Source organism: Acipenser ruthenus, chromosome 16, assembly GCF_902713425.1.
Source record: "Acipenser ruthenus chromosome 16, fAciRut3.2 maternal haplotype, whole genome shotgun sequence".
Classification (NCBI taxonomy): Eukaryota; Metazoa; Chordata; class Actinopteri; order Acipenseriformes; family Acipenseridae; genus Acipenser; species Acipenser ruthenus.
The window spans coordinates 23,117,569-23,143,963 of record NC_081204.1 but is presented as its reverse complement, the minus strand read 5'-3'; the positions used below and the strand labels follow the sequence as shown (position 1 = coordinate 23,143,963).

At 37.1% G+C, this 26,395-nt stretch overlaps 1 protein-coding gene across 1 annotated transcript in view; it reads left to right on the top strand.

Moving 5' to 3' along the window:
* LOC131697786 (iron-sulfur clusters transporter ABCB7, mitochondrial-like) overlaps positions 1–26,395 on the top strand; it is a 57,543-nt gene that overhangs the window by 21,350 nt on the left and 9,798 nt on the right. Inside the window, exons 5-14 of the mRNA XM_058989083.1 lie at positions 7,979–8,111; positions 11,217–11,485; positions 13,143–13,231; positions 13,323–13,410; positions 15,252–15,426; positions 15,921–16,078; positions 17,025–17,188; positions 19,399–19,528; positions 20,340–20,511; positions 26,201–26,304. Of these exons, the coding sequence (XP_058845066.1) occupies positions 7,979–8,111; positions 11,217–11,485; positions 13,143–13,231; positions 13,323–13,410; positions 15,252–15,426; positions 15,921–16,078; positions 17,025–17,188; positions 19,399–19,528; positions 20,340–20,511; positions 26,201–26,304 (1,482 nt within the window). The remainder of the gene's footprint in view (positions 1–7,978; positions 8,112–11,216; positions 11,486–13,142; positions 13,232–13,322; positions 13,411–15,251; positions 15,427–15,920; positions 16,079–17,024; positions 17,189–19,398; positions 19,529–20,339; positions 20,512–26,200; positions 26,305–26,395) is intronic.

Sequence of the window (26,395 nt, the reverse complement as noted above, 5' to 3'; positions counted from 1 at the left end):
TTCATCCTGGATCATGCATGTAGGGTTAGTGCTGGATTTAGCAAGGGTGTCCCATGTCAGTATCCTCACCCGTCCAAAGATATTCTTATTTAATATAATGTTCAGCAAAATAGCGTTCAGTATTATAAAAATAATATTTAATAAGCTGCTTTTCTCAAGCTACAATAACATTAAAAAAAGTCAAATGTTAATTTTAAAACAGGAATATTCATATTTATGGTCCACAATACCAAGCTTAACCTTTTCAGTGCCATTGGCAAGAGGTCTCATCAGAAATAGGTTGTTAAGAGCAGTGTGGTCCCTTTTGATGTTTGTGGTAAAATCTTGTGAAATCAAGTTGTAACCAACAGAGTCTAATGTGATATTGATGTGCAAGGTACCTGCAGTGACTCATTGAGTGCTGGTCTAAATGAACTGAGAGAACCTTGCTGATTTGTTATTCCCTTAATGATTGTTTTCTATGTAAATGTCTAGCAGTTATTTACAAAATGATGACAAGTAAAACAATGAGTTTTATGCATTGGTGTCAGGAATATGGCTTTTATTATATATATATATATATATATATATATATATATATATATATATATATATATATATATATATATATATAATATATAAATTTATTTTTATTTTTTCTTGTCTATTGCTGTTTGAGGGCTTTCATTGCCTTAGGTGTTCTCTGTTAACCCTTTAAGCACCAAGCGTTTTTCAGTGGGATGCTCCCCTAGGACCAGGGCTTTTTTGGGGCTTTTTGGGGCTCTCTTCCTATAAAAATTCACAAAAAATTATTTAGTAGCATGCAGTAGCATCTTGGAATTGGTGTCCTTTTTTCAGAGCGCTTTGGGGAACATCATAAAGTACTTCAGAAACCATGCAAAGTTTTCACTTTTTTTTTTAATCCTTGATTTTTTTTTTCTAACAATCTAGTTAAGAAATAATCTAAAAGTAAGTATACCAATTTAAATGTATATAACACACTTTTAGTTAGACATTCTTTTAACAATTGGATGTATGATTTGTAAAATGCTTTGCCAATTCTAAATTAACAGTACATACTGTATAGTTTCTCCTTGTTTATTCTGCCATATCACAGAAATCTTGCTATAATAACTGCATTTGTATTCACAGGAGGAGGAGGTGGTATACTGGGAGTAGACTGTGTGTGTTTCTCCTTGACTGTCAATTTTAACGTTTTGATTTTGCTTTCCAGATGTCCTCTTTGTTTCACAAAGTTTCATTTCTGCAATATCACCATTCCTGTGTAATTTTGAATTCATTTTCCTTTGTCTTGTATCCATTCCCGCAAACATGTGTACAGTATGTTTTATACAGTGTAGTGATAAATATAATTTCTTCACTCCATGATTTTTTTTTTTTCTTATTCAGTTGAATATTCTGATATTTCACGATTTAATTAGCTTATCAAAATTGTAGAATTGACACGTATATTCACTTTGAACATGTCAACAGTCATTTTTTACTTCATAAATTTCTGGCAGATGCAAGTAAGCAAGTCTGATTTGGAAAACAGCTGTTATAATTCAAGAATATTCAAATGGCTCAGGCTTAGTGTTACTGTTCCCTTTCCCAAATCCACAATCAATGCGTTACATACTTTAGTAAACCCATGCAGTGTGTTTTAAAATATTGAATTTCATTTTTTGGGTGGGGTAAATTTGCTCGTAATGTTTGGCTGCAAGGAAGACGCATCGTGATCTGAATGAGTGAATGAATGCATGTAAAGGAGCCAGTACAAAGACAGGCTAGCCTAGGTAATGAAAGACTCTATTATTAATGTAACACAATACCTCAATGCTTTTCATATGCAAGCCCGCAGCCTACAAGGAAATGCTGCACTACCAAGCATCAGATTTCTTTTTCATTGTATTAGTGTTGCAGCATAAATAGCTGTGTTGGTATACATATACATTCTTTAGAAATAAATCACAGCATGCATGTACAGTATATGTATTGATAAAATGGCTTGGATAAATTAAACGCTGTGATTGGCTGAACAAGATCACATGACTGTGCATTAGGAATTGTCTTATGCATGGCTTGGATTATTTTCTTTTAAAATGTTATAATCACCCACCAAAATGCATATACCATAGGTATACATGTATAATATAGGGATGTACATTTATGAATGTTTAAATGCTGTGCAGGTGTCAGCATTTAAACCATATCTACATACATGCACTCTCTTTATATTACATTCTGATGTATACTGACAACCCTGGTTAGTATTTTCTAAGCAAAGAAATCCTACACAAAGACTTAACTACAAAGTAAAAAAATAAAAAACACCCACACACCAAATTATATAGAAATTAGGGCTTAAATTTGATTTTAAAAATATTTGATTGGTTAATTTATGGGCATTAGTTGATTAATCGGTAGATAAATCCATGCACATTTTTAATAAAGGTAATTATCTTATAGCGGCTGTCCTGCATAGTAATACTAAAAAAAATCAATAGAATAAAAAAAGAATAAGCCCAATGGGAATTTGGTCTTTTTTTTTTTTTTTTTTTTTTTTAAAAGCGTTTTTATTATTATTTTTATTTTAGTAAATGTAGCACATTTTCACAGAACAGCTGTTCTTTCGTTCTTTCGGGCCACTGTCAGTCACATACCTGAAAACACAAGACAGCTGAGCTGCGTTTCCATCATCAGTTGTTTCATCTACCATAAGTGCAACTACGTACTTGGCTTTGTGACACCGAAGAGATGAAGTTGTTCTGAATCTTGTTAGAGGTACCCGAGAATACTGTGACTATTGACAAGTGATTGCTTAACATGCTGTCGTATTCAGCAATCAGAGAAAGTAATTCCACATAATTACCTCTGTTTGAGGAATTGGTGCTTTCATCGTGCCCTCTGAATGCCAGTTCTTGCTTGCCAAGGTAAACTGAGTCGATCAAGCGTTTCAAAACCTCACGATTTTTTCTTACTTGCTCATTGTGATGCATTGTATCCCTATGCTTCTGCTCACCCAGTTGAACATCAATCCAGGTTTGTCCAAAAGTTTTGAGTGTTACAGCGGCTTGCAAGTGACTTTGGGAATGCTCATGTTGTTGTGCTGACTTCGTTAGACATCCTAGATTGCTGTAGCCAGTGTTGTTGCATATCGCCTGTGTAATTATTTGAATGGACATCTACCAGTAAGCCACATATACCAGATATACTTAGAATTTTGTAAGTGGTGAGTATATCTGTTCCCCTCCCTTGTCAGTTTGGGTATTTGTGGTATATACCTCCCTTCTTTTTTTAAACAATCTTTCTTTTTTCTGAGAGAGGTTTTTCTGAGAAAGTTCTTCTTGAAAATTGATTCGTAACCAAATCAGACTACAATGTCTCCATTGTCTGACCATTTTTTTTTAAATTTGTAAAAAACAATTTGAAATATTCCTTCGAAGTTCTCAATAACGGTCTCTATAATAAGCAATATTGCGTGAAATTCCATATTTGTGCCGCTTCTGCTCACTAATAATTGGACAGATGCAAAACAAGGGCAGATCTTTGACTTTCCCATTGGTTAAACCTACTCAAGACCTTTAACCAAGGCAGAATACCTTCAACTGTTTATGTCCTGCCTCTGCTCACTTATGATTGGACTGCTGCAAAGAAAATGCAGATCTTCTATTAGTTGATTTTATATTATATAAAAAAAATACAATTCTGCATGATTTAAATTGTAAAAACAATTAATCTGCAATTAACTCTAACAGATTAATCGGACTGGTTAATCAACTAATTGGAATAGACCTTATTTATATATATATATATATATATATATATATATATATATATATATATATATATATATATATATATATATATATATATATATAATTGTCTATTGTATATACATTGTGGTGGGTAATTGTTAAAGGAATTGTTTGACATTCTGCATAACAACTCCTCTGTATAGATAAAAATCTAATACTCTTGTTCTGTTCGTATTCATACAGCAACAGTTCAGCATTATTGAGACCTGTTTCTCCGAGTCGTCTTTCATCTGACTGATGTTTAAATTTTTTTTTTTTTTTAAAACCTAAGAGACAATGACATTCTCACCCATTGCACACAAAACTATTAATAAACCAAAACCGTATGTAAAAGACATCCTTTATTACAGCTAGACTGCTGAAGCAAACCCTAAGGTTAAGTGAGTTTAAATGAAATGGACCATTATTTCTTTGAGTTTATTGGAAAAGATGTAATGCCTTCACCAATAAACATGCAACGCTCCATTATATAAAAACTGCGGGGGGGGGGGGGGGGTCTTTGCTTTTAAACCTCCCAAAGATGAAGCAAAACCTCTGAGCAATAAGATCAAGCTGGCTTGCAGACATTTGATATTTACAGAACTGTCTGAAATTCTGTTTACTATGTAAAATTGGGAAGTAATATTTCAAACTAATTGTGTCGTATTTGCCACTGACCTCTGACCTAACTCCCATGATTCCACTCTGTTAAAGGAAAGACCTCAGTGATATTGATATACCTTGCATTCCTACACAACAGCAGAATCAAAATTAATCTGACAGTTTCCCAAAGGTCTAACCCCTCAGTTCCATATACATTCCACACATATCCAACCCCCAAACATCATACTGGCACACTCATTTAAACACTACTTACATGGTTACAGTTCAGAATTGGTGACAGATATCTAAGTATAGAATGTATTGCAGATTGCTGGGGATTTATCATCCAATTGGTGTGCATGTTTTGCCTGTTGTTTCTTCGACACATCACAGTGAAACTCAATTAATGACATCAACCAAACCATATTGAGTTTTTACCTTGCTTTATTCTTAACTAGCTGAAGTACCCGCCGCTGCCTGGAGAAATTCAATATTTCAATATTTCATGCGTGACAAATAGGGGAATGGTAGCCTTATGGTTTCCTATAAGAAACCGATCTTGGGTGTCACACAATGCGCTCTAACCCCTTTTCCCTTTATTTATTTATTTATTTATTTATTTATTTATTTTTTGGTTTTTGCCATTTTTTAAATTTGTTCTTTTTATTTTTTTTTGGTTTTGTGGGTTTCTTTAATTTGAGATATATGGCTACTGTAGTGATCCAGAAATGGGGTTACTAAATAAAGTACCTCGGGGGTCAAAATTTTGGATCCAAACATAGCCCTCAACCTTCCCCTGGATGAAAGAGGAGGCCGTGCAAAGTTTGGTTTCACTGGCTCCTGCGGGGTCCGAATGCATAAAGGAACAGACAGACAAACTTTCTTCTTTATATATTAAGATATTTTAATGGTTGTCATCTGATTTAAAAATAAATAAATAAAAACAGGGCTGAGTAGTGCTGGGACAAATATCTGAATATTCAAACAAATATTTTTTGACATGTATTCCAAAAATCAGATGTTCGTATTTGCTACAAATGGCAAAAATAGCTTGCACTTATTTACCATCTCACCAGAATTTGCATGACAGTTCTGAAAAATGGCAAATTTAAAAAGAGCTCAGTCTGATATGTGGAACCATTTGTGGATCCATTTCCACGTTTGTTTTATTTGAAGTATTTAAAGTTAAATTTTAGTTTTTTGTTTGCTTGTTCAGCTACAAAAAGGCACAAGTACACCTCATGTTATTACTTTATGAAAACGTGTCTATAGCCACTGTTTACTGTGAAGAAACGGCAACGGCTAGGAATGAAAAAAATAAATAAAATCAGCTTTTATGCATTGTCAGCTTTTTATGCACTGTTTATTTCGGGAATAAACAAAACAACGTTTAACTTGAGCTGCTATTTGGCATCCTTTGTTTTGTAGTTAATATTCACTGGAGTAAAGTAAGTCCCACACAACTTATTCTTTACTCCTGGGAGGCTGTGTGGTTAAAGAAAAGGGCTTGTGACCAGGAGGTCCCCGGTTCAAATCCCACCTCAGCCACTGACTCATTGTGTGACCCTGAGCAAGTCACTTAACCTCCTTGTGCTCCGTCTTTCGGGTGAGACGTAGTTGTAAGTGACTCTGCAGCTGATGCATAGTTCACACACCCTAGTCTCTGAAGTCGCCTTGGATAACGGTGTCTGCTAAATAAACAAATAATAATAATAATAATATTTTTCTATTTTAACGTGTTGCATATTATAAGATCTTGCTGTAAAATAAAGGCACACACCCTGCCCCTGCTGCTATGCTGTCTCTGCCTGCGTTCAGAGCAATATAATGGCTTTTATTACTTTTTGGATATTCGCTCATAATTTAAATATTCGGTTGGATATGCTTTCATTTTTCAAAAAGTAATAAAAGCCATTATACAAAAAATATATAATACATATAATCTGTATAAAAATCACTACACAACATTTCCAGAAAGTTGAGCACTGTTTAAGCGAGGCATTTCAGAGTGACGTGGTTGCCTTATTTCTGTTTTGTGATATTCTGACTTGCTCTAAGCAGCACAACGCTTTTTTGACCTAGATGGCTTTCCATAGAGAATACTATGCGTGCGTGCGCATAATCTGGTTTGTTTACATTTTGCTGTCTCAAACTTTTAAACAGTGGCTCAAGAGCTGCGGGGTTGATCCTGTGATTTTTTTAAAAAAAAATTTTTTTTATATATATATGTTAAATCTCACATCACATGGAGCTCTTTTTCGTTTACAATTTTTTTAAAATTTTCGCGCAACTTCTGGTGAGGCGGTAAATAAGTGCAAGATATTTTTGGCATTTCTATCGAATACGAACATCTGATTTTTTGTATCCGAATACATGTTAAAAAAAATATTCGGTCGAATAATCGGCTGTTTGTCCCAGCACTAAAAGCAGTATATAAAAGATGTGTATGACTGCAACCGTTTGGGTAAAGCTTTCTGCCTCGGCCTGCTAACTTAATCTACTTCATGCCTACACTGAAGCTCACCGTCTTACAACCTTGTATTATGATATAGTCGGTTCAGCTGTGTAAAAGTTAAACTTTTACACAGAAGATTAGCCTTCTGCATTAAGGATTTATTACTAGTAAAAATAGAATTAAGAGATGATAACTTCTGCCTTGCAGAAAGTCCAATGTAATAATGTCTAATGCAAAAGTTTTTCTTTAAACTTAATTAGTTAGACCAACTGATTTCACAGTATGCACACAGCCTATCTGTAGGGTTCATCATGTGTGTTGTTCCCTATCTACTTGTCTTGGGTTCAAAATGAAAGAAATGAACTCTTCTAATGCTGCATTCTGGTGCATTTTTGTAAGCCCCCTGTGTGCTCAGGAATCAGCTGCTGTATTAACAGTGTACTAATTCAATTAATATTGACTTTTTTTTTTTTAATACATTTGCATGAAATTAATTACTATTGCAATTGATTTACAGGTATTAGTTTCTTAATTCCTCCTACAAGGAATTAACCATTTTAAGTGTCACTTTCTTGCTGCAGTTATTTAATTGACTCTAATTAATTTTAATTAGCGCAGTATGTCATCTCAACTGTCAGTATCATTTAAAGTATTTTCTCCAAGCCAGAAGTGAATTGTTTAGATCAGTTCGACATGGCAGAGGTAGAGCTGTGCTGTTTTAAAGTGTTTACACGCATTTAACCATTTCAAAAGTATGTGTTTAATACACTAGGGTGTTTACAGTGTAATGTGATTTTTTCAGTCTTTTTTCATATACACACAAATGTGCACAGATCTAGTCTCGTATACATTAATGATGTGGTGCACACAACAGTAACAGCACTTATGTAGATTTTGGAAATTACGGTAAACACATTTACATCCTTTAATAAAAAGCACAAAGTGGTTCTGGAATTTTGGCAAATCTGTAATATTACCGATCCTCTTAACTATATTTTCCAGCTAACTGTCAATCATTTTTGGTGCCAGTGCATATCTGTGCGCTTGACTCCTCAGATGTATCCTTTTACATAGTTTGGGTATAAGGCTTGATGTATTGATGACTTGAGCAATACTAATGGAATGAAAACGTTTTGTTTTGTAGATGATGAATATAGTGGTTCCCTTCATGTTTAAATATGCAGTAGACGGTCTCAACCAGATGTCAGGAAACATGCTGAACCTGGATGACGCATCAAATACAGTTGCAACCATGGCAACGGCTGTTCTGATTGGCTGTAAGTACAATTCTGTTATCTCTTGGCAGGTGTTGACTTTTTCTGGAAGGTTACCTCGTATTCTTTAGCAGGTGACCTTTTTGAGAAGATTAATCTGAATACAGCTCTTTAACATCTTTTTGTTCGTGGTTACAAATCGCGCTGCCGCTGTCTCTGAGATTTGACTGATGTATTCTAATCACAGACCACCTTCACGGAAAACATTCATTTAGTGTGGAAACAGTATCAACTTTAAATGATAGATGGGAAGCCAACCCTATCTGCAGTGACTGCAACTACTGTAAAGCTGACCCTGTGTACATCTATGTGGCACCCACATTGGAACTAGCAGTTTCAGTTTCAACTAAGAAAATAAAAAGTTTGATCTTAAGTTCAATTGTGTAAAAAGCAAAAAAGAAGTTAGTAGCTAATTATCAAATTAATTCCTGCACATAATCTACACATAATGTCAGACAATTTGAATGGCACTCCTAACATTACATTAAGGATACCTATCGCAATTAGAAAAATAAAAACAAGTCTGTCGTCTATAGATGTTTATACAGTAAGGCATGATTCGAGAGTGTCCATGTTGGCAAATGGTACAGGGGGTTATAATGCAGTAAAAGAAGTAGAAACACATGTATTTTTACAGAATTAAACCTGTAACATACCTATATTGAATATTATATGAAGCAGTGGATATTGAAACTTGGTGTCACTGTATGTGTTTTATATTGTCTCAAAAACACAAAAGGAATGCACTGAAAAGGTTATTTTGATCTTCAGTTGTCTCTCGATGCCACACTCCTGTACTTTTTTCAGGGAACAAACAAAACCCTTTGACTTGTCTGATTTATAGATGTGTAGCAGGGGATCTCAGCTGCAGCACTGTGTTTATTATTCTGAAATCAGTAGCCCTTTAATTTGGTGAAGCCACTTTGATTCTTTCTATTCTAATGTGTCTACAGTATGCCTCCTAACGCAGCCCTTGGGTGTCTTGGCGAGCGGAGGAGTCTTTTGTATGATGCCGATTTGCTCTTTTTTTGTATTTGTCATCTGTTGTAGGGGATGTATACTGTAGGTGTGTTTAAACCACAAATTAACAATGTAAGCATTGAAGTCAAAATAACTCGCTGGTAACATTTCCACCACCTTCTTTTGGAAAGTCGTGTTGGTCTGACTACTGTAATTTGGTAGTCCTGATTTTATTTGACGTAATCCTGCTATAAAATGTTATTAAACATTTCCACGGGGCCTGTGCTTTTTGTGTTTTGTAGTTCAACTCAGTTGTTTCTTTTTCTTCTGAGTTTAATGTTATGGATTATATAAAACATTAGTAATTTATTTATGTATTTATTTTTACTGTTGGAGTTGTGTACAGTTAACAGTTTCGATTGGTCAAAAAATGATGCCCTCTGTAAAGGACATGGCCTAGCTGAATTTCTATGTGCTTTTAAAATGAAAACAAGATGCAAGCTCAGCTTACAATAATTAATGTCCACTGCATTTGGCTGATAACTAGCACAGAGTGCAGTTGTCAAAAAGAGGTGGATACCATTGCATGCGGTATTGGTTGAGTTTTTCTGATACAGCTCAGAATATTGAAAATGCAATGATCTCAAAATGTATAACAGTTACTAAACAAAACAAATTGTACTGCTTGGGGTTTCGCTGCAGTCTGACACGCTTTTTAATGAGGCCGCTTAAGCCCTTGACTAAAATACTCTACCTGAAATAAATTGGCAGAAAGGCTAAGCTTTTAACACAAATAATGAAACATAAATATATTTTTTTCCCCCCTTCAAATTACAAACTCATCTCGCCACCTACGCTGAACGTCATCTAAGCTGATTGGTTTTCTTGACTGCATTAACATCCTGCAAAGCAATCAAAAGACTAAAAAGAATGGTTCATGTTATTGTGTTCGTATACCGTTCAGAAATACTGCTGGGTTACATTACCGCCAATGCTGCAGATTGCAATTCTTCAAGAATATCAAAACATACTTATTCACAAATGTTATTTCTGGTCTATAGTTTGTTGAACAGAATTCATTCCTGAATATATATCTGTTTTTTAATCTGCATGGTTATGCACTGTTGTATTTTTTTCAGTTGTATTCTCTTTTCTTGCTTTTCCTTTGTGTAACAACCTTCTCCTTTTTAAAAATAATACAAAAAAAGAGACCCGAGTTTCAGCTTATATTGTATTCTTAAAGGCAGCTATATTGCTTTATCAGTCAACCCCCACTCCCTTTGAAATGACTACAACAAAGGAAGAGCTGTCCCTTGGTAATAATAACGCATAAAGCTGCATAATAAAGACCCTGAGTGCTGTCTGAAGTCATAATTGAGAATTAATTTGCTGCGTATTAACCCCTGTACTCTGTTGTCACTATGGCTAAAAGAAACTGGGTTGTCTTTCTTGGGCATGGTTTATTCAAGGCACTTACAGGGCGATGTAATGAGAGGAAATAGATTTAAATAAAAATACGCGACACCCCAACACCATACAAGGGTAGTTCTTGTTTGGTGGTCTCAATTATTCTGCACAGTTTTCAGTCTGTGCTTGAGAGGCCCAAGACTGAATGGTAGGCAGGGGCTGTTCAGGTCAGGAGAGAGGGGCACTTGTATGCAGAGCTGTCCTGACACCAGGCGGCACAGTGACTGACTGAAGCCAGCACCATTGCCCCTCCCCTTTCAGAAGCACTAAATTGACAAGCTGAAATGTCTTACAACCGAAAAACAAACACCAATGTGTAAATGCATTCACTGCAATTGCTAACTGAATGCATTTACACGTCAGTTTGCATGAAAGGATTGCCAGTAATAAACACTCCGATGTAGCAACTTCTTTTCAAGTGGACATGAGGCAAAGTGCTTGGTTTCAACAGTCAACCTTGTACACAGTGCTCACTCAAAATAGAAAAGTACAATGCAAAATGCTCGTCAATAACAGTGGCAGATGCAATGTACGTCAGATCAACTTAAATCTCATCTTGCAGATTTAACACCCGCGGGTAAAGTATCCCATAAACTGCAGGACTAGAATTGCATGAATACGAATATGAAGACGTGACGTGTTGCCTTACATGCCAAGTTACTCTCTTCCTCTCTCTTTCAGATGGAGTTTCACGTGCTTGTGCGTCTCTTTTCAATGAACTACGGAATGCTGTGTTTGGAAAGGTAGCTCAGAGCTCCATCAGGAGAATAGCCAAGAATGTCTTTCTGCACCTTCATAACCTGGATTTGGGATTCCATCTCAGCCGGCAGACGGGAGGACTGTCCAAAGCCATTGATCGGGGCACCAGAGGCATCAGTTTCGTGCTGAGCGCTTTAGTCTTCAACTTGGGGCCCACTCTGTTTGAAGTTGTACTCGTCAGTGGGATTTTAGTAAGTAATTAAATATGCTTGCAAATATTCTTGGAGGAAGCTCATTCATATTAATCTGGTCCCAGCAGCACATCAAACATACATAGGGGGAAAAAGTCGTCTTCTCTACAACTTCTTTTTTCTTCAAAATGTATCTCAGCATTTTCAGGTTTCTTTTTGATGCCAAGGTAATGCAAGGCTAATAGTGGCTCTCTGAAAGCTTTTGACATAACAATTTATTCTAGGTCGTGGGGGGGGGGGGGGGGGATGCTGGGGAAATTGTTTAGTGAAGTAAAGGTGCCTTTCTAGTCATGAAAGGTGGTTAGAGAATATTGTTTTATAAACGTATTGCCATTCTGAAGAAAATTGATACAGTTGTTTCTCTGAATTGGTGAATAGAATTTGATAACAGTGGGTCTTGTCTCGAACATGTATTTTAATGTGTTCTCTAGTGAATTCAGAGATGCATAAAGCTGCATCTTATTTGTGTAACTGCTGCTCAACTGGCCATTACTTGAATGATGTGTTAATTTGTTTCATGAAAGTGGAATAAATTCAAGGAAATTGTGGCCCTGTTTGTGTTAAGCTGTAGTGTGAGCGCAGAATTCCACTGCATTAACTGCGATTGCAATGCAACTATATGTTTTGTTATTTTTAAAATTGGCAGATATCATTGGTAAGCTTGAACAGGAATTATATTTCCAGGTTCTTTGACAATAAATCTGTCATTTAGAGTTCAGCGATTCCTCTCTTTTTAATGAGCTCAGATTTCATCACCAAAATCTAAGGAGAAAACAGTTGAATGGCTCCCTCTGTGCTTTTATATCCCATTAGAAACAGTACATTTAATAGAGAATTGTTCAGTGTATTAACTGTTCTGGCATTTAAACCGTGTTATACATTGCCTGCGATAAGAAGCCCGAAGGGTAGTTGGTTTCTTTTTCTCATACTCTTTCAGATTGGTTCCTGTTGCTAAATGTGTTTCACTCTAGTTTTTATCTATTTTTCACCATTTATAGAGTGTCGAGATTACATTTTTCTGGTTGAATTTAGTTTGGATGAAATAATCTGGTTTTCCCTGTAAGTGTTGATCCTAAACTTTATCCAGCACTAAAATGATGCAACATGTGAAAAGTACATTTTTTTGGCATTGCTTTCATTCTTGGATTTAAAAGCTAGCACAGTCACATAAGAGCTTTCTCAAAACCTATGGGAAGCCTTTTCTTCAGCAGGTTGCTTGTCAAGAGGCTTTAATTGGTAGTTACCCAGCTGGCAAATGTACAGCATACTAAGGTTTTAGTTTGACCTTGAGAGGAGTTTTAACCCTTTAACATTGCTCCAGTGTGCTTTCATTCACTACATTATCAACCAGCTCTGTTAAATCTGTGTGTTTATGAATGCCTTTTGCTCTCTGGATTTGTGCATGTGAGTGGGGTCAGTATTTGTCTATCTACAACTTCTCTACCATTGAAAATAGTAATAAAAAATGTTTTTAATAGTAAATTCATTTGAAACAGAAAATCTGTACACTGTTGACCAACAGTGACCAAGGTAAAAATCCAGTAAATTGGTGAAGTGCTAGGTATTAAACAAGATGTTATTGTTTGGTAAATCCTTTGTGTGATATTGTATAACATTCTTAATGTCCTCTCCCCCTTTTCTTTCTTTCTCAATGTAGTATTTTAAATGTGGGGGTCAGTATGCATTAGTCACCCTGGGCACACTCTCCGCTTATGCAGCGTTCACAGTGGCAGTTACACAGTGGAGGTACAGTACTTAAATACAGTTGAATAACAATTAAAAGTGATTGTGTGAAAGTCTCAAGTAGTTCTCATGATGGTTTTCCCCCTTTTTTTAGGACTCGGTTCAGAATAGAAATGAACAAAGCCGATAATGAGGCAGGAAATGCTGCCATCGACTCGCTACTCAATTATGAGACTGTGAAGGTGAGATTGTGTGTGTATACTACTGTGTGTTTCTCTGTTGCATCTGTTGTAACATGAGCTCAGAAAAATACGTTGGTCAGCAGGCAGTTTATGTTGGACCTGATTTTAAGTGTGATTGGAACTCAGATTGACAAATACCATGTAGCGCCAGTTTCTGATTCTCTCAATAACAGCTAAAGGATGTACAAACCATGCTTTACAATCGGATAAGCACTTCACTAGATTTGTGTTAAAAAATTTAAAATAAATAAAAGTGACATACATAGGACAGAGAGGCATACAGGTCTATATACCCCCCCCAAAACAGTGCTAAGAATGTCATCACAATTAAATAAGCAGTTTTCTACAGTATATAAATTACATTTATGAAGAAAGAAATAACAAAGGAAATATTATATTTATTGCTAGCATTTGGTATACAAGAATGTAACATTTAAACATTTCTTCTGGAAACTTAAATCTATAAACCACTTCAAAAAAATCCCTGGGTTAATGCAGTTCTCTCTTAGAGAGAGAGAGAAATAGCCAGCCGCATCAACAGTGCCGATTTAAGGGATTAAGGTAACATCTATAAATTATAATGAAAATAGAGCTGTGATTTCCTTTAATAAAAAATGCCATTTTGATCAGTGGTAGTCATATCCTAAACTTTGCACATCTCCAATAATATGGTACTATTTTACATTGCATTGCTATAAAGCATTACAGAGAATCATTGTATATTTTACCTGACCTTTTCTTTTAATAAAACAAACAACCCTCATTGTTTATTCTGATGTTCTTTTGTAATTCAGACTACTGGCACTACCCTCCCAGTGCAGGCCAGAGCTTTTAATACAAGCACATTTAGTAACTGTCTATTGGAAGATCATGATTATATTTTTTCATATATATTTTTTAAGTATAGAATATATGTTTGGTACTGGGGTTTACTGCGTTTTCTTGTGGCTTCCTAAGTGTAACTGTAAATGTTGTATTGTCCTACATTTTGTGTGTGCACACACACACACTGCTGTGCAAAAGTCTTAGACATGTTGCATTTGTCTACTCTGATGCATTATGAGCATCAATACTTCACTCAAAGCCTCCACTAGTGTTTTCTACTATTATAACAACCTTGACTTGCATAAAGAAGGAAAAACATTGAGTGAAATAGCTCACATCACTCAATTTTCAAGGTGTGGTAGCCGAAGCATAATCAACAAATGCAGAGAAACATCATCTGTAATTGACAAACCCAGAACTGGAAGATCCAAAAAGCTGTCTAACAAGGATGAGCAATACTTGAAGATAATATCCTTGAGGAATAGAAAGAAGACAAGCGTTGAACTGACAACAGAACTGGCAGAAGGCACAGATGTTGTTGTCCATCAAATCAACAGTACGAAGGTCACTCTTGAAATTAGGACTTAAAGGATGTGTTGCAGTAAGAATACCTCTGTTAAGAAAGGGGAACAAGACTAAAATGATAAAATATGCAGAAGAACAAAGAAATTGGACTATGGAACAATGGTCAAAGGTGCTTTGGACTGTTGATTAATGGACAATTTGTAATCCTAATTTAAATCTTTATCAGATTAATATCCTTGTGGTCAGAATTTTGACCAGCCCTGTGGAGGGTAGTTTTTGAGCCCCATAAATCATAGCTTTAAAAAACAAGTTTTTTTGAGAAGCCCACATCTCCCTTGTATTCCAAATCCCGAGAATTAAATACCTCTATCACTATATTCCCTGTGTGCCTGCAGGCTTGGAAAGGCATTAAGACTTAAGCTATCTTTTCTATACAGGTTTAACTGTGTTTTTTAATTAATTCTGGCAATATGTTTGTTTTGTCTCCCTAGTATTTTAACAATGAGAAATATGAAGCAGAGAAATATGATGGGTATCTGAAAGTCTATGAAGCATACTCGCTGAAGACCACCTCGACGCTCGCGATGCTGAACTTCGGGCAGAATGTTATCTTCAGCGTTGGCCTCACCGGTATCATGGTGCTTGCAAGCCAGGGGATCATGTCAGGTTAGAAAACTAAAGAGCCTCTTTTCAGTGCAGAAGAAACGTAACTGTGGGATTGCCCTCTGCCCTCTTCCTATGAGAAGGGCTCTATGTTTCAGTGCCTAGGTAGCACAGTCTTTTCATGTGTATTTATTAGGCGCTTGTGGGGGAAATAAAAATCCAATAATGAAAATGTAGGCCGCCTTTTAACCCTCTTATCGAGTCGGTCAGATCTGCTGTCTTTCCCATTGTGACTGAAATGTACTTAACAGGGAGATGCAGCTTGTATATATAACATTATATATTCAGGCTATCATTTGTATAACAAATGAATCGCGTGAGAAGCAGCCTGTTAAAAATGTGTGTTCTACAATTGGTATTGTATGGTATTGTGTTCCGCCCCTGAACTTGTAACTTGGATTTTGGGGATGAAGAACACTTTTCGCTATGCATTCACATCTGCTGTTTGTCTCTGTGTGTGTGTGTGTGTGTGTGTGTGTGTGTGTGTGTGTGTTCAGGGAACCTGACGGTGGGAGACTTGGTGATGGTCAATGGGCTGCTCTTCCAGCTGTCTCTCCCCCTGAACTTCCTGGGCACTGTCTACAGAGAGACCAGGCAGGCCCTCATTGACATGAACACCTTGTTCCTGCTACTCAACACTGACACCAAAATTAAGGTAAGGGGTTAAACACACACACACACACACACACACACACACACACACACACAAACACACACTGAGACCGTTTATCTACTTTTTAGTGTTCTTGATAAAGTCCAATTCATTCCAGCCATTTAGATAATTTATTGCATGTGTTATGCAATGCATTTATCATAGTTTTATCATGGTTTGCCTTATTACATTTTTTAAATGCTTTACCATACTCTTGGCTTTTACATAGCTTACCAATGCTTTATCGTGCTTTCACTGTGCTTTTTATTACATTTTGCTATGCTTTTAATAAGGAAAACTAGTTCGCTTTTTTTTCTTGTCACTAATTTAATGAACTGTCTTGTGGCCATATCTCTAAAAGAGGTTGTAGTCGCTTCACACTTTACAATATATAATCACATCTTGGATCGGTTGATCGAGTTTCTGGATCAATGCTGTTATTCATTGTCCTTCAAGACACAGAGTGCCACTTTTTTAAGGGAATGATGTATTTGTAATTGTTCAGTTTACTTGTGATTGATTGTTTATAACCAGGTAGCAATAATGGTTATAGCAAAAGTTAACAGTTAGTTTAGGGCCGTATTTTCAATTAATTTACTGGAGACCTTTAATTAAATTACATTTTTAAAAGGAGAAATTCCATGTTACCAGGACCTATACAACTCCGTTTTTCAATACAATTAAGTTTGGTATTAATTCAACTTTACTAGAAGCCAACAACAAATTAATTTCAAGAATATGTTGGTAAAGTATAGAAGCAGGTGAAGTCAACACCAGGCTACTAGAAACAGCACTGCAATATGGAAAGTGACACCTCCTCATTTCATTAATCTACAAGAACAACACACCTTTGTACCCTTTTTGTCCTTGTTTGGTGAAGCTCCAGTCAGGGTAATGTGCTCATGTTTGAGTAGTTGAACGCTTTCCCTCTCTCATTTCTCTCATGCAGGATAAGGACCTGGCCCCTCCTTTGATGATAACTCCCCAGGACGCCACCATCAAGTTTGAAGACGTGTATTTTGAGTATCAGGAAGGCCAGAAAGTCCTGAATGGCGTGTCGTTTGAAGTGCCAGCGGGGAAGAAGGTGGCCCTCGTGGGCGGCAGTGGGTCAGGGTGTGTATCAACCTGGGTTTTTAGTTCGGCTTCTTGCAGTATTGTTCATAATAAGACTTGTTCTTATACTTTCATAATGATTCCCATGAATGTTGTTACAAAGCCTGTTACGTATATGAATATACTGTAGCTTCTTGTTACGATTGACTACACTGAAGGTATTAAAATTACTTCTCCAGAATATGAAACGGTTCTCTTTTAATTAAAAAAAAAAAAAAAAAAAAAAAAAAAGTACTGTATTGCGTTATATTTTATGTGTTGTGTTGCTGTTCTGTTTACCGTAACCCAATATGACTTCTCATCTTAACATGGTGTATTTTACTTGCATAAGCCCATATATCCTTCAGCCTGTGCAATTTTGCTGAGGCCGGGTATGCTTTGTTTTTGTTTACACATTTCTAGGTGATGCTTTTCTGTCCACGTTTCAAATGGGAAATGCAACACACTGCATTGGACAATCGTTAGTGTCAGCGTCATTTTTTCAGTGTATTAAGTTCAAACTTCAACTGACTAAATAAAAACTTGGACACAAGGTGAAGAGGGGATAAGATTGCGGAAAGTCTGTGCTCTGTGTCACAGGCTCCCTGTTAAACTGCCAGTTACTGGAGAAGAGTTAATTTCTGGGTTGATGGAGACAATTTTCTAAGCCTCTTACTACAGTTACGAGAACTGTTCTATACGTAGAGTAAGTGGTCTAATCATCCAGGGTGATGGGAGGATTGCTCAGCCAAGCTGGAACTGTGACAGCTCCTTGTTGTTCAGTGGGCTACAAGGACATTTGAAAAGTCCTTTTGATTCAGCTTTTCAAAACAGAGGCACTCTCCTGCCCCCAGGGACCACACTCCATTAAAATGTCATCAATTCCTGTACTTATATAGCACCCTACAAACAGTACGGTACTCAAGTTTGTAAAATTCTGAAAATTCATGACGTGATTAAATGTTAAAAATAAGAGGGTTTTTTTTTTTTTATTCCTAAACAAAATTAATTGCCGTTTTTTTTTTTTTACATGAAATAAAAAGAATGAAATCACATCTTATCACAAGGCGAGGCACCTGCGATGTTGACACACTAACTGTCTTTGCCACAGCATCCCGAGAAACCACAGGAGACTCCTCCTTCAAGAGTTCAACATGGTTTACGCAATTTACACATGTCACAGCATAATAACGTACACTCTGCACTGCGCTACGCGACCTGTCTTGCTCTGAAAAGCGAGCTCCGTTCATCATTTGAAAATACTGTATTCCAATTAAACTGAGTGACGTCCCAATTAAACTGCATAAATAGCATTGGGAAGAACCGTCTCCCAGAGTTGTATCCCATTAAGCATAAATCTCAATTTATCAGTATCCCGATTTAGCGGCATTGACTGTACAAGACGGTGCTCACAATTCAATAGTATCTTCAGCGACAGGTGTAGTGACATCAGTGTACTTGGCTTGTCTTCAGTTGATATGCTCTGGGTGGGCAGAGATGTACAACCAGTGCTTCCAAACAGTGCGGACCAGCCCTGGCAGCATCCCCAGACAGCTTGATGCTGGCTGCCAGGGAACTAGTCGTTTACCTGCCAGCTTGTGATCAGGGCCATTGGGGTCTGTTTCCATGAAAAACTGAGTTTAACCAGAACATGAAATGCAATGTTAATTACTTGCATTCGATTTCACTGTTTGCAAGCAATTATGATACCAATAAAATAATTTCTACTGTATGATGTGAGGCGCTTGGTGTACATTTCCCTCTGTTCCTGGGTACGTAACAGTAGAGCGGACAGACACTATTGAAAGCGAAAACCTTGGTATTGACAATAAGTGCTTCTGATTTCCATTTTGGGATTGAAGCTTAAAAGAACCACATCTGAAAGTGGAGGTCACAAAGAAAGCCGATAGCAATCAGAAGGCTGGTTATGCAAGCTCAGAAAGATGGGTCTGGGCCATTAAAGTGTTTCACAAGCATGCAGAATAATATTGTGTTTGATAATCTGGAAGAAGACTGGAGTAATCTGTGGACGAATCTCGGCACAATGATCGGGGGGGGGGGGGGGGGGTCAATAACTTAAACGGTTTCCATTCTTTTTTTTTTTTTGCAATATGAATCAAAAGGAGACATTTGTACAGTTTTTAACTTAAAATCATGTTCAGATTAATGTCTAGCAGAGGCACTTGTGTGTTTATTAAATGTGGTATTTATTCTTTCCCCTCTGATTTTAGGAAGAGCACAATAGTAAGATTACTGTTCCGTTTTTATGAACCCCAGAGAGGAAACATCTACATTGCTGGTCAGAATATCAGAGAAGCCAGTTTGGACAGCCTAAGGAAAGCGCTTGGGGTTGTACCGCAGGTAAGATTACAAACCTGCACGTTTGTGGAATACCCTCTGTTGCATCCACCACAGTGACAGAGTAAAATGGCTTTGTGTATAGCTGGTCGCAAAGGAGAAATCTATTTAGTTCTAATAATAATGTCTACTAGTATTTCTACTTGGATATTTGTATTTGGCTGTCTGTCAATACTTTTGTAATTTTTACTGTTCTCTTGAGAACCACTTATTCATTTGTACTGAAACACGGTTACAGCATTCTTTAATATATGTTTATGAAAGTATCTTAATCTGTACAAATGCCAGTTGCCTATTTATTTTAATATCTTTTATGAAGTAAATCTCCAACATAATGAGACCTCATCCAGTTTCTTTCAGTTAAGGCCTAATGTTAGGAGCTCAAAAGCACATGGCAATCTTCCTGCATGGCTTTATTCTTAATAGTAGGTGCTTCTGGGATCCGATGCTGCATGTAATCACAGGTGCACAGTCTGGAATTCAGCGGTTTATTGTGGCTTTGCAAGTAGCCCTCTTGATAAAGTCTTGTGTTTGGAACCTTGAACTGTTCCTTGAGCGATTCAGAATTGCAAATTGAGTTATCCCAGATACAACACAAACTACTGTTGAATCCCGGACTGAAAGAGGTTATCGTGTATGTGAAGATAAAAACTTATGGAGGAATGAAGGGTGTGTTTTCTAAGTTGTTAATAAATGCCTGACCGATCAACAAATGTATTTGTGATTTAATATTTTATAAAAATGAGTGATGTTTTACCTTTCGGTAGGAAGCAAAAGAAAATTACATTTTCATCACCTTGTTTTTCTTTTGCAGGATGCTGTTTTATTCCACAACACAATCTTCTATAACCTTCAGTACGGGAACATTAATGCATCACCTGAGGAAGTGCATCATGTGGCAAAACTAGCAGGAATCCATGATGCCATCCTGCGAATGCCCAATGGTTACAACACGCAAGTCGGGGAGAGAGGACTGAAACTGTCAGGTCTGTAGCGTTTCCTTCATGGGTGGTTTATCCTGGGCGGCATCTGTTCAACATCTAATGGTCTCAAATGGGAAATGGAGAAAAGCATACACTGCTGAGCATTTATTGAAAAAGCTATGATTTTAGCAGATGCTTTTGACCGTAACCAGGAGTTCCTAGGGGTCATCATTAGCTTCTTGAGGAATTCAAAGAAGCTTTTACAATTTCAGCATTTCTAACAAACAGCACCAGCTTGGACAGATCGGAAATGCTGATCAGACCCCCGTGTTTTTCGACATGTCAAGCAATACCACAGTTCACAAATTGGGAGAAAAACAGGTGTGAGTAATCTCCATATGCGTATGTTATGTCCTGTTAGTTGGTATTGTGCATACCATTCTGACTGTTGTGTTTGCAATGCAGTCAGTGCTGTTGTGGTTGCTGGGTTACATGTTGCCTGATGTTGTGGAGTGCTTGCTGTTGCTGAGATGCGTGATGCCGTAAGAGACGCCATCTTCAGTACTATACAGTACGCAGCACAATACATGAGCTCCGTGGTTAATCTGTAAACAACACTGTTTGGTGTCAGTTTTGTACGATACAACAGCATAATTGAGGTTTTATTTTTTCCTCAAATTAAGGGTGGCAAATTCTAAGGAATACAGTCTATTTCACAGTAACCTACTGATTTAATGGCCTTGAATTTTCATAATTTTTGTTTTTTTATTACTGTTTATTGATGTTCCAGTTTTCAGAAAAACAGAATAAAACAAAATCATGAATATATCTATATATACATTTACAAAACAATCATTGAATCAAATACAAAAAAAGGAAATGCCAGATTCTGTCAGTTTGAACAATCTCACCCCCCACCCCCCACCCCCAACTTTCAGCTGAAAGTAACATTTTCACCATTAATTTCTGTATTTTAATGATCATGTGCAAATAATGCCTGAGGGGAAACATCACGTGAATAGAAAAAGCTGCCTAGAAGTTGTTGCTCTATGCATTGATTAAGACAATTGCTTGTATCGTCAATGATGAAGGTTCAGATGACAAAGACGTGCGGTTCAGAGGTTTCAAATCGGATGATCTAAACTCTGCATTCTGATTTGATGTACGCTTTCCTGTTGTTACTCTACAAACCATATTTTGGATTATTTGTATTTTTTTAAGACACTGCAAGAGCTTGTAACTCGAGCTTTTTTATATTGAACGTTTTAATGCTATAGTGCTACTTTGGATGCTACGTTAATGTATTATTTTGTGTTGTGTTTTCACACTGGACAGTCAAATTTCTTACTTACAGCGATTTATCTAAAGCCATTTATTTTAGTGGACTGAATTTCACGTGTTTATATATTTTTTAAATGTAGTGACTTATTTTAGCGTTTTTCACCTACAAAGGTGTTTTTTCATGATGTGCTTTTGCACTGCACACTGTAGCTTGTAAAGTGTAATGTTTGTTTTGTGAAAATATTTGAAAACAGTGGACATACAGCAGCCACTTTGAATTGTAATTCACCACTCAATAAATATGTTCACTGCACTTTTTGATTCTTTAGCGTGACTGTGTGCTGTGCTCTGCCTTTTGAATTTTAAACATGACTAATTGTAAACGTAATCTTTCTACAGAATGTTAATAACACCTGTAATTTCGCCCCTGCCTGAGTCGCACACACTTTTGCCTTAACAGCTTTACACCCCCTGGGCGTTGTATTGGCAGAGTCCGGTAATTGATTGTGTTATTAAAAGATAATTCTGCTTGGCCAAGTTTACTGAACCTTTGTTCTCGTGCATTGTATTTAAATAGTTTTTTATTGAATTCATTAATGTATAACAATAACAATCAATAACCGAAGAAAAATAAGCGTATCTTGGAGGAACTAAAAAAAAGAAAACGGAAAGGGCAAAAGGGAAACAGAGAAAAAGTAAGAGAAACAGAGGATAAAGAGTAAGAGACTGATACAGAAGGAGAGTGAGAGAGGAGGGCCATAAGTGGTCAGCTTGCAGTTTATGAAAAAGTAGATTGGTGAGATGAAACGTCAGGGAGACATACAAGAGAAAGGCATGCCAGGCTGTGTAACATTTTCCAGTAGATCCGCAGAGTGTATATATTATTTTGTTAAGCATGAGGTGTTGCATGAGGTCCCTTAGCCAGTGAATATGTGAGGGTGGGGCAGCTTGGTTCCACACAAATAGAATCAGGGGCCTAGCCAGCAAGGCAGAGAGTCCGACTGCAGCTTTGTCAAAGGGATGTCACTGGGTGTTACACCAACTAATGCAATCGGAGGGTTGAGATTGATAAGTAGCTGTAGGGTCCGGGAGAGAGTCTCAAAGACAGATGTCCAGAAGCGGGCCAACTCAGGTCAGGACCAAAACACATGAGTGAGGGTGGCAGGAGCCTGCTTGCACCTGTCACAAGTTGGATCCGAATCTGGGTACATCCTGGCCAACCTGACCTTGGAGAGGTGAATGCGATGTAAAACTTTGAATTGTATCAGCCCATGGCGTGCACAGACAGATGAGGAGTGCACTCAGCTGAGAGCAGATTCCCAATCATCATCCGAGAGACTGAATCCCACAAAATGTTTAGGTTAGACAGTGAAGGGCAGTGTTAGTACACAATTGTGTTATAAATCTTAGATATCACACCTCTACTACAGGGATCAGATTGGAACAGAGTGTCAAGAGTGGATTCAGGTGGAAACGCAGGGAATCGTGCCACCCTGTTTCATCTGAAAAAGTGAGCTCGGGTAAATATAATTTTATGGGAGAGATTTTCGAAAGAGGCAAAGCTGTTGTCAATAAATAGGTCTTTTAGAGATTTATCACCGTTTCTATGCCATATACGAGAAGACGAATCTTTCACTGAGGGAGGGAATAAGTGATTTCTATCTACGGGCAGAATAATGAAATTGCTTTTAGGCCAACGTGTTGTCTGAATTGTGCCCAAATTTGAAGAGATTGCTGAACTATAGGATTAGTACTGAAATTCGATTTGGCTAGAGGAAGAGGAGAGCATAGCTCAGTGGAGCCTGCTTGTTGTGTGGTAGGAGATCAAATTATGTCTGTAAGGTAAATCAAAACCAGTTTTAAGTCTGAAGTTGTATAACTGTTGTTAGCAAGCCAAAATAGGGTTTGTCTGATGGAATTATTTTAAGGAATTAGTTGGTAGAATGTGAAACACAAATAACCATTTGTTTCAGTTTTAAGTCTACATCCCTTGTGTGTGCAGAGCAGATTTGAGTTTAGCAAGATGGCCCCAGGCCTGCACTAGTAAACCCACTCAGACTAGAGGCAGTAATAACATCTTCACAACCTAAGTAGCCCGTCTCAGGTCTAAATCTTTGTTCTGGTAATGCAGAAAAGTGCATTGGCGTTGGAATTAATTTTGTGTGAAAAGAATGAGAAATTTTAGGAGGGGCACTGGAGGCAAACTAAAGTGTGGTATTGGGGCATTTTTATAGGAGTAATAATAGTTTAAGTTATTTTTCCTGCATATTATTACCATTTAACAACTTTTTCACTGGCCTCTCTTTTAATTGTGTTGAAATTAAATGGCCTTTCTTTTTAGTTCTTTTGTTTAAATATACTCAAATTCTGTTCTGAAAGATACAATTCATATGACACATGGGGCCCAATGTTATGCAAGTGCAAATTTATATGAATTAGTGGTTGGAAATTCTGGCCTGTGATTGGTTAAACCGCATATAGGACAAAAATAGATTGAACTATTGCCCTGACATACATACACCACCGGGCAATAGTCATGTGATTGGTTCACATCTGTCATGTGATTGGTTTTTCAAAGGAACACCTTTCATCTCCACTCTGCATGGAGTGCAGGATGCGCCCTATAGCCTGGACGTCGCCGGTTCGAGTCCGGGCTATTCCTCTACCAACCGTGGACGGGAGCTCCCAGGGGGCAGCGCACAATTGGCCAAGCGCCGCCTGGTGGGGGGGCTTAGGTCGGCCAGGGTGTCCTCGGCTCACCGAGCACCAGCGACCCCTGTAGACTGGCTGGGCGCCTGTGGGCTTGTCTGTAAGCTGCCCTGAGCTGCATTGTCCTCCGACGCTGTAGCTCTGGGCTGGCTGCATGGCGGGCCTGCAGAGTGAAAAGAAGCGGTCGGTTGACGGCACACGCTAGACGCAGAGCTGTATTATTTATTTATGTATGCTGTATTAGCTATATTTAAACAAAATATATAAAGTCAAATTTACTATCCAACCTTGCCTCACTTATTTTCTTGACCGATTCATATATTAATCTGTGGCTTCAGGCATTATAGCCCTCCTGTGTATGCGAAACAGTCGCCAATGTTTGATTTCTGTGTGAAACTGTAAATTGTTTATTATTGTTTTTGTTCACTGAGTTAATTCTGTATAATGTACATTTGTTAACGTTTGCTATTTAAGCCGTCAAATTAGACAGTACAAGCCAATAACTAAAAGTATAGTCAACAGTTTGTGCACAGTTTGTCGTTGGTTTGGTTTGTTTTCTAAAAATAACACTGTAGTTATTTTATTGAACGAACACTAATTTTTCGTTCTCACTCATTATGAACTGACACTGTCTTTTTATTTTTAAATAGTTTTTATCCCTTCGGTACCGGTAATAAGTGTCAAGTTACGAGTAAAGCATGGTGTTGAATTAAAAATGAGTCAGGATGCATATATTTTATATGGAGAAAATTCGGGACCAAGACTGTCTCTCTAATTAAGCAAAGGTGTCAATGTTATCCACCAGTTGATGATTATTTGTATTTATTTATATATATATATATATATATATATATATATATATATATATATATAATATATATATATAATATATATATATATAATATATAAATATATATATATATATATATATATATATATATATATATATATTAATGTGTGTGTATAAAACATTTGTAATGGAATAAACTACCTAGAAGCAATTTAGTTTGCAAAGGAAAAGGAATGTGTATATTCTCTGTAGATTTTATTCCTCTCTAAAAAAATATTGTCTTTGCACATCCAAATATGGCCCTTTGTCTTAACCTGTCAGGCCTCTCCAGTACATATAGATGGTGTACAGTGTTTAAGATATTTTTAGCTTTCTTAAATCAAATACATTTTTTAGATCAGTAACTGGCTACCGCAAGAAAAAGCGTGTTTCCTCTGCTACTTAATTCTACAGTACAACGGGTCAGTAGGCCAGTCTTAGCTGTTGAATAACTGCAGCTGTGGTGTTAATGAGCAAACAGTACTTTAGGCCGACTACTTTTTACTGTGTGTTTCTATCAGTTTGAATAGCTATTATCCACTGCAGGGGAAGCGTATCCCCTGAGACGGATGAAAAGTGGTGTTATACTTTTTACATACAACTGCATTTTGACCTGTGATTGTTTGGAATCGCATGAATTTGATGATCTTTCACATAGTTATTTGATATAGGGGTGAGATAGGACTTGAATGCTCAAAATAAAATAATTATTTAAGTACTACGATAAATACTAATTACTTAGAAGCAGTTGATTCAATTTATTTGCAAAGCAATTCCCGGTATATGGTGGCTGCAAGGGGTGTAGTTCAGAGTTCAGAATGTCAGGAACCCACCCTCCCCCCTCGCTAAACAAAGCAGCGGATATGTATAGGACTGAGATCCTTGTTAAAAATGGTGTATTCATTCAGTACTGTTACTGATTACTTCTTTCAGGAGGAGAAAAGCAGAGAGTAGCCATTGCCAGAGCCATCCTGAAAAACCCCCCTATCCTGTTGTATGATGAAGCCACATCTTCTTTGGACTCCATCACTGAAGAGGTACCAATCACACACAGACTACTACCCTTTTTAATTGATTATACATACTCGTAGAATCTGTAAGCTACGTTGCAATTAGTGTCCAGAGCTA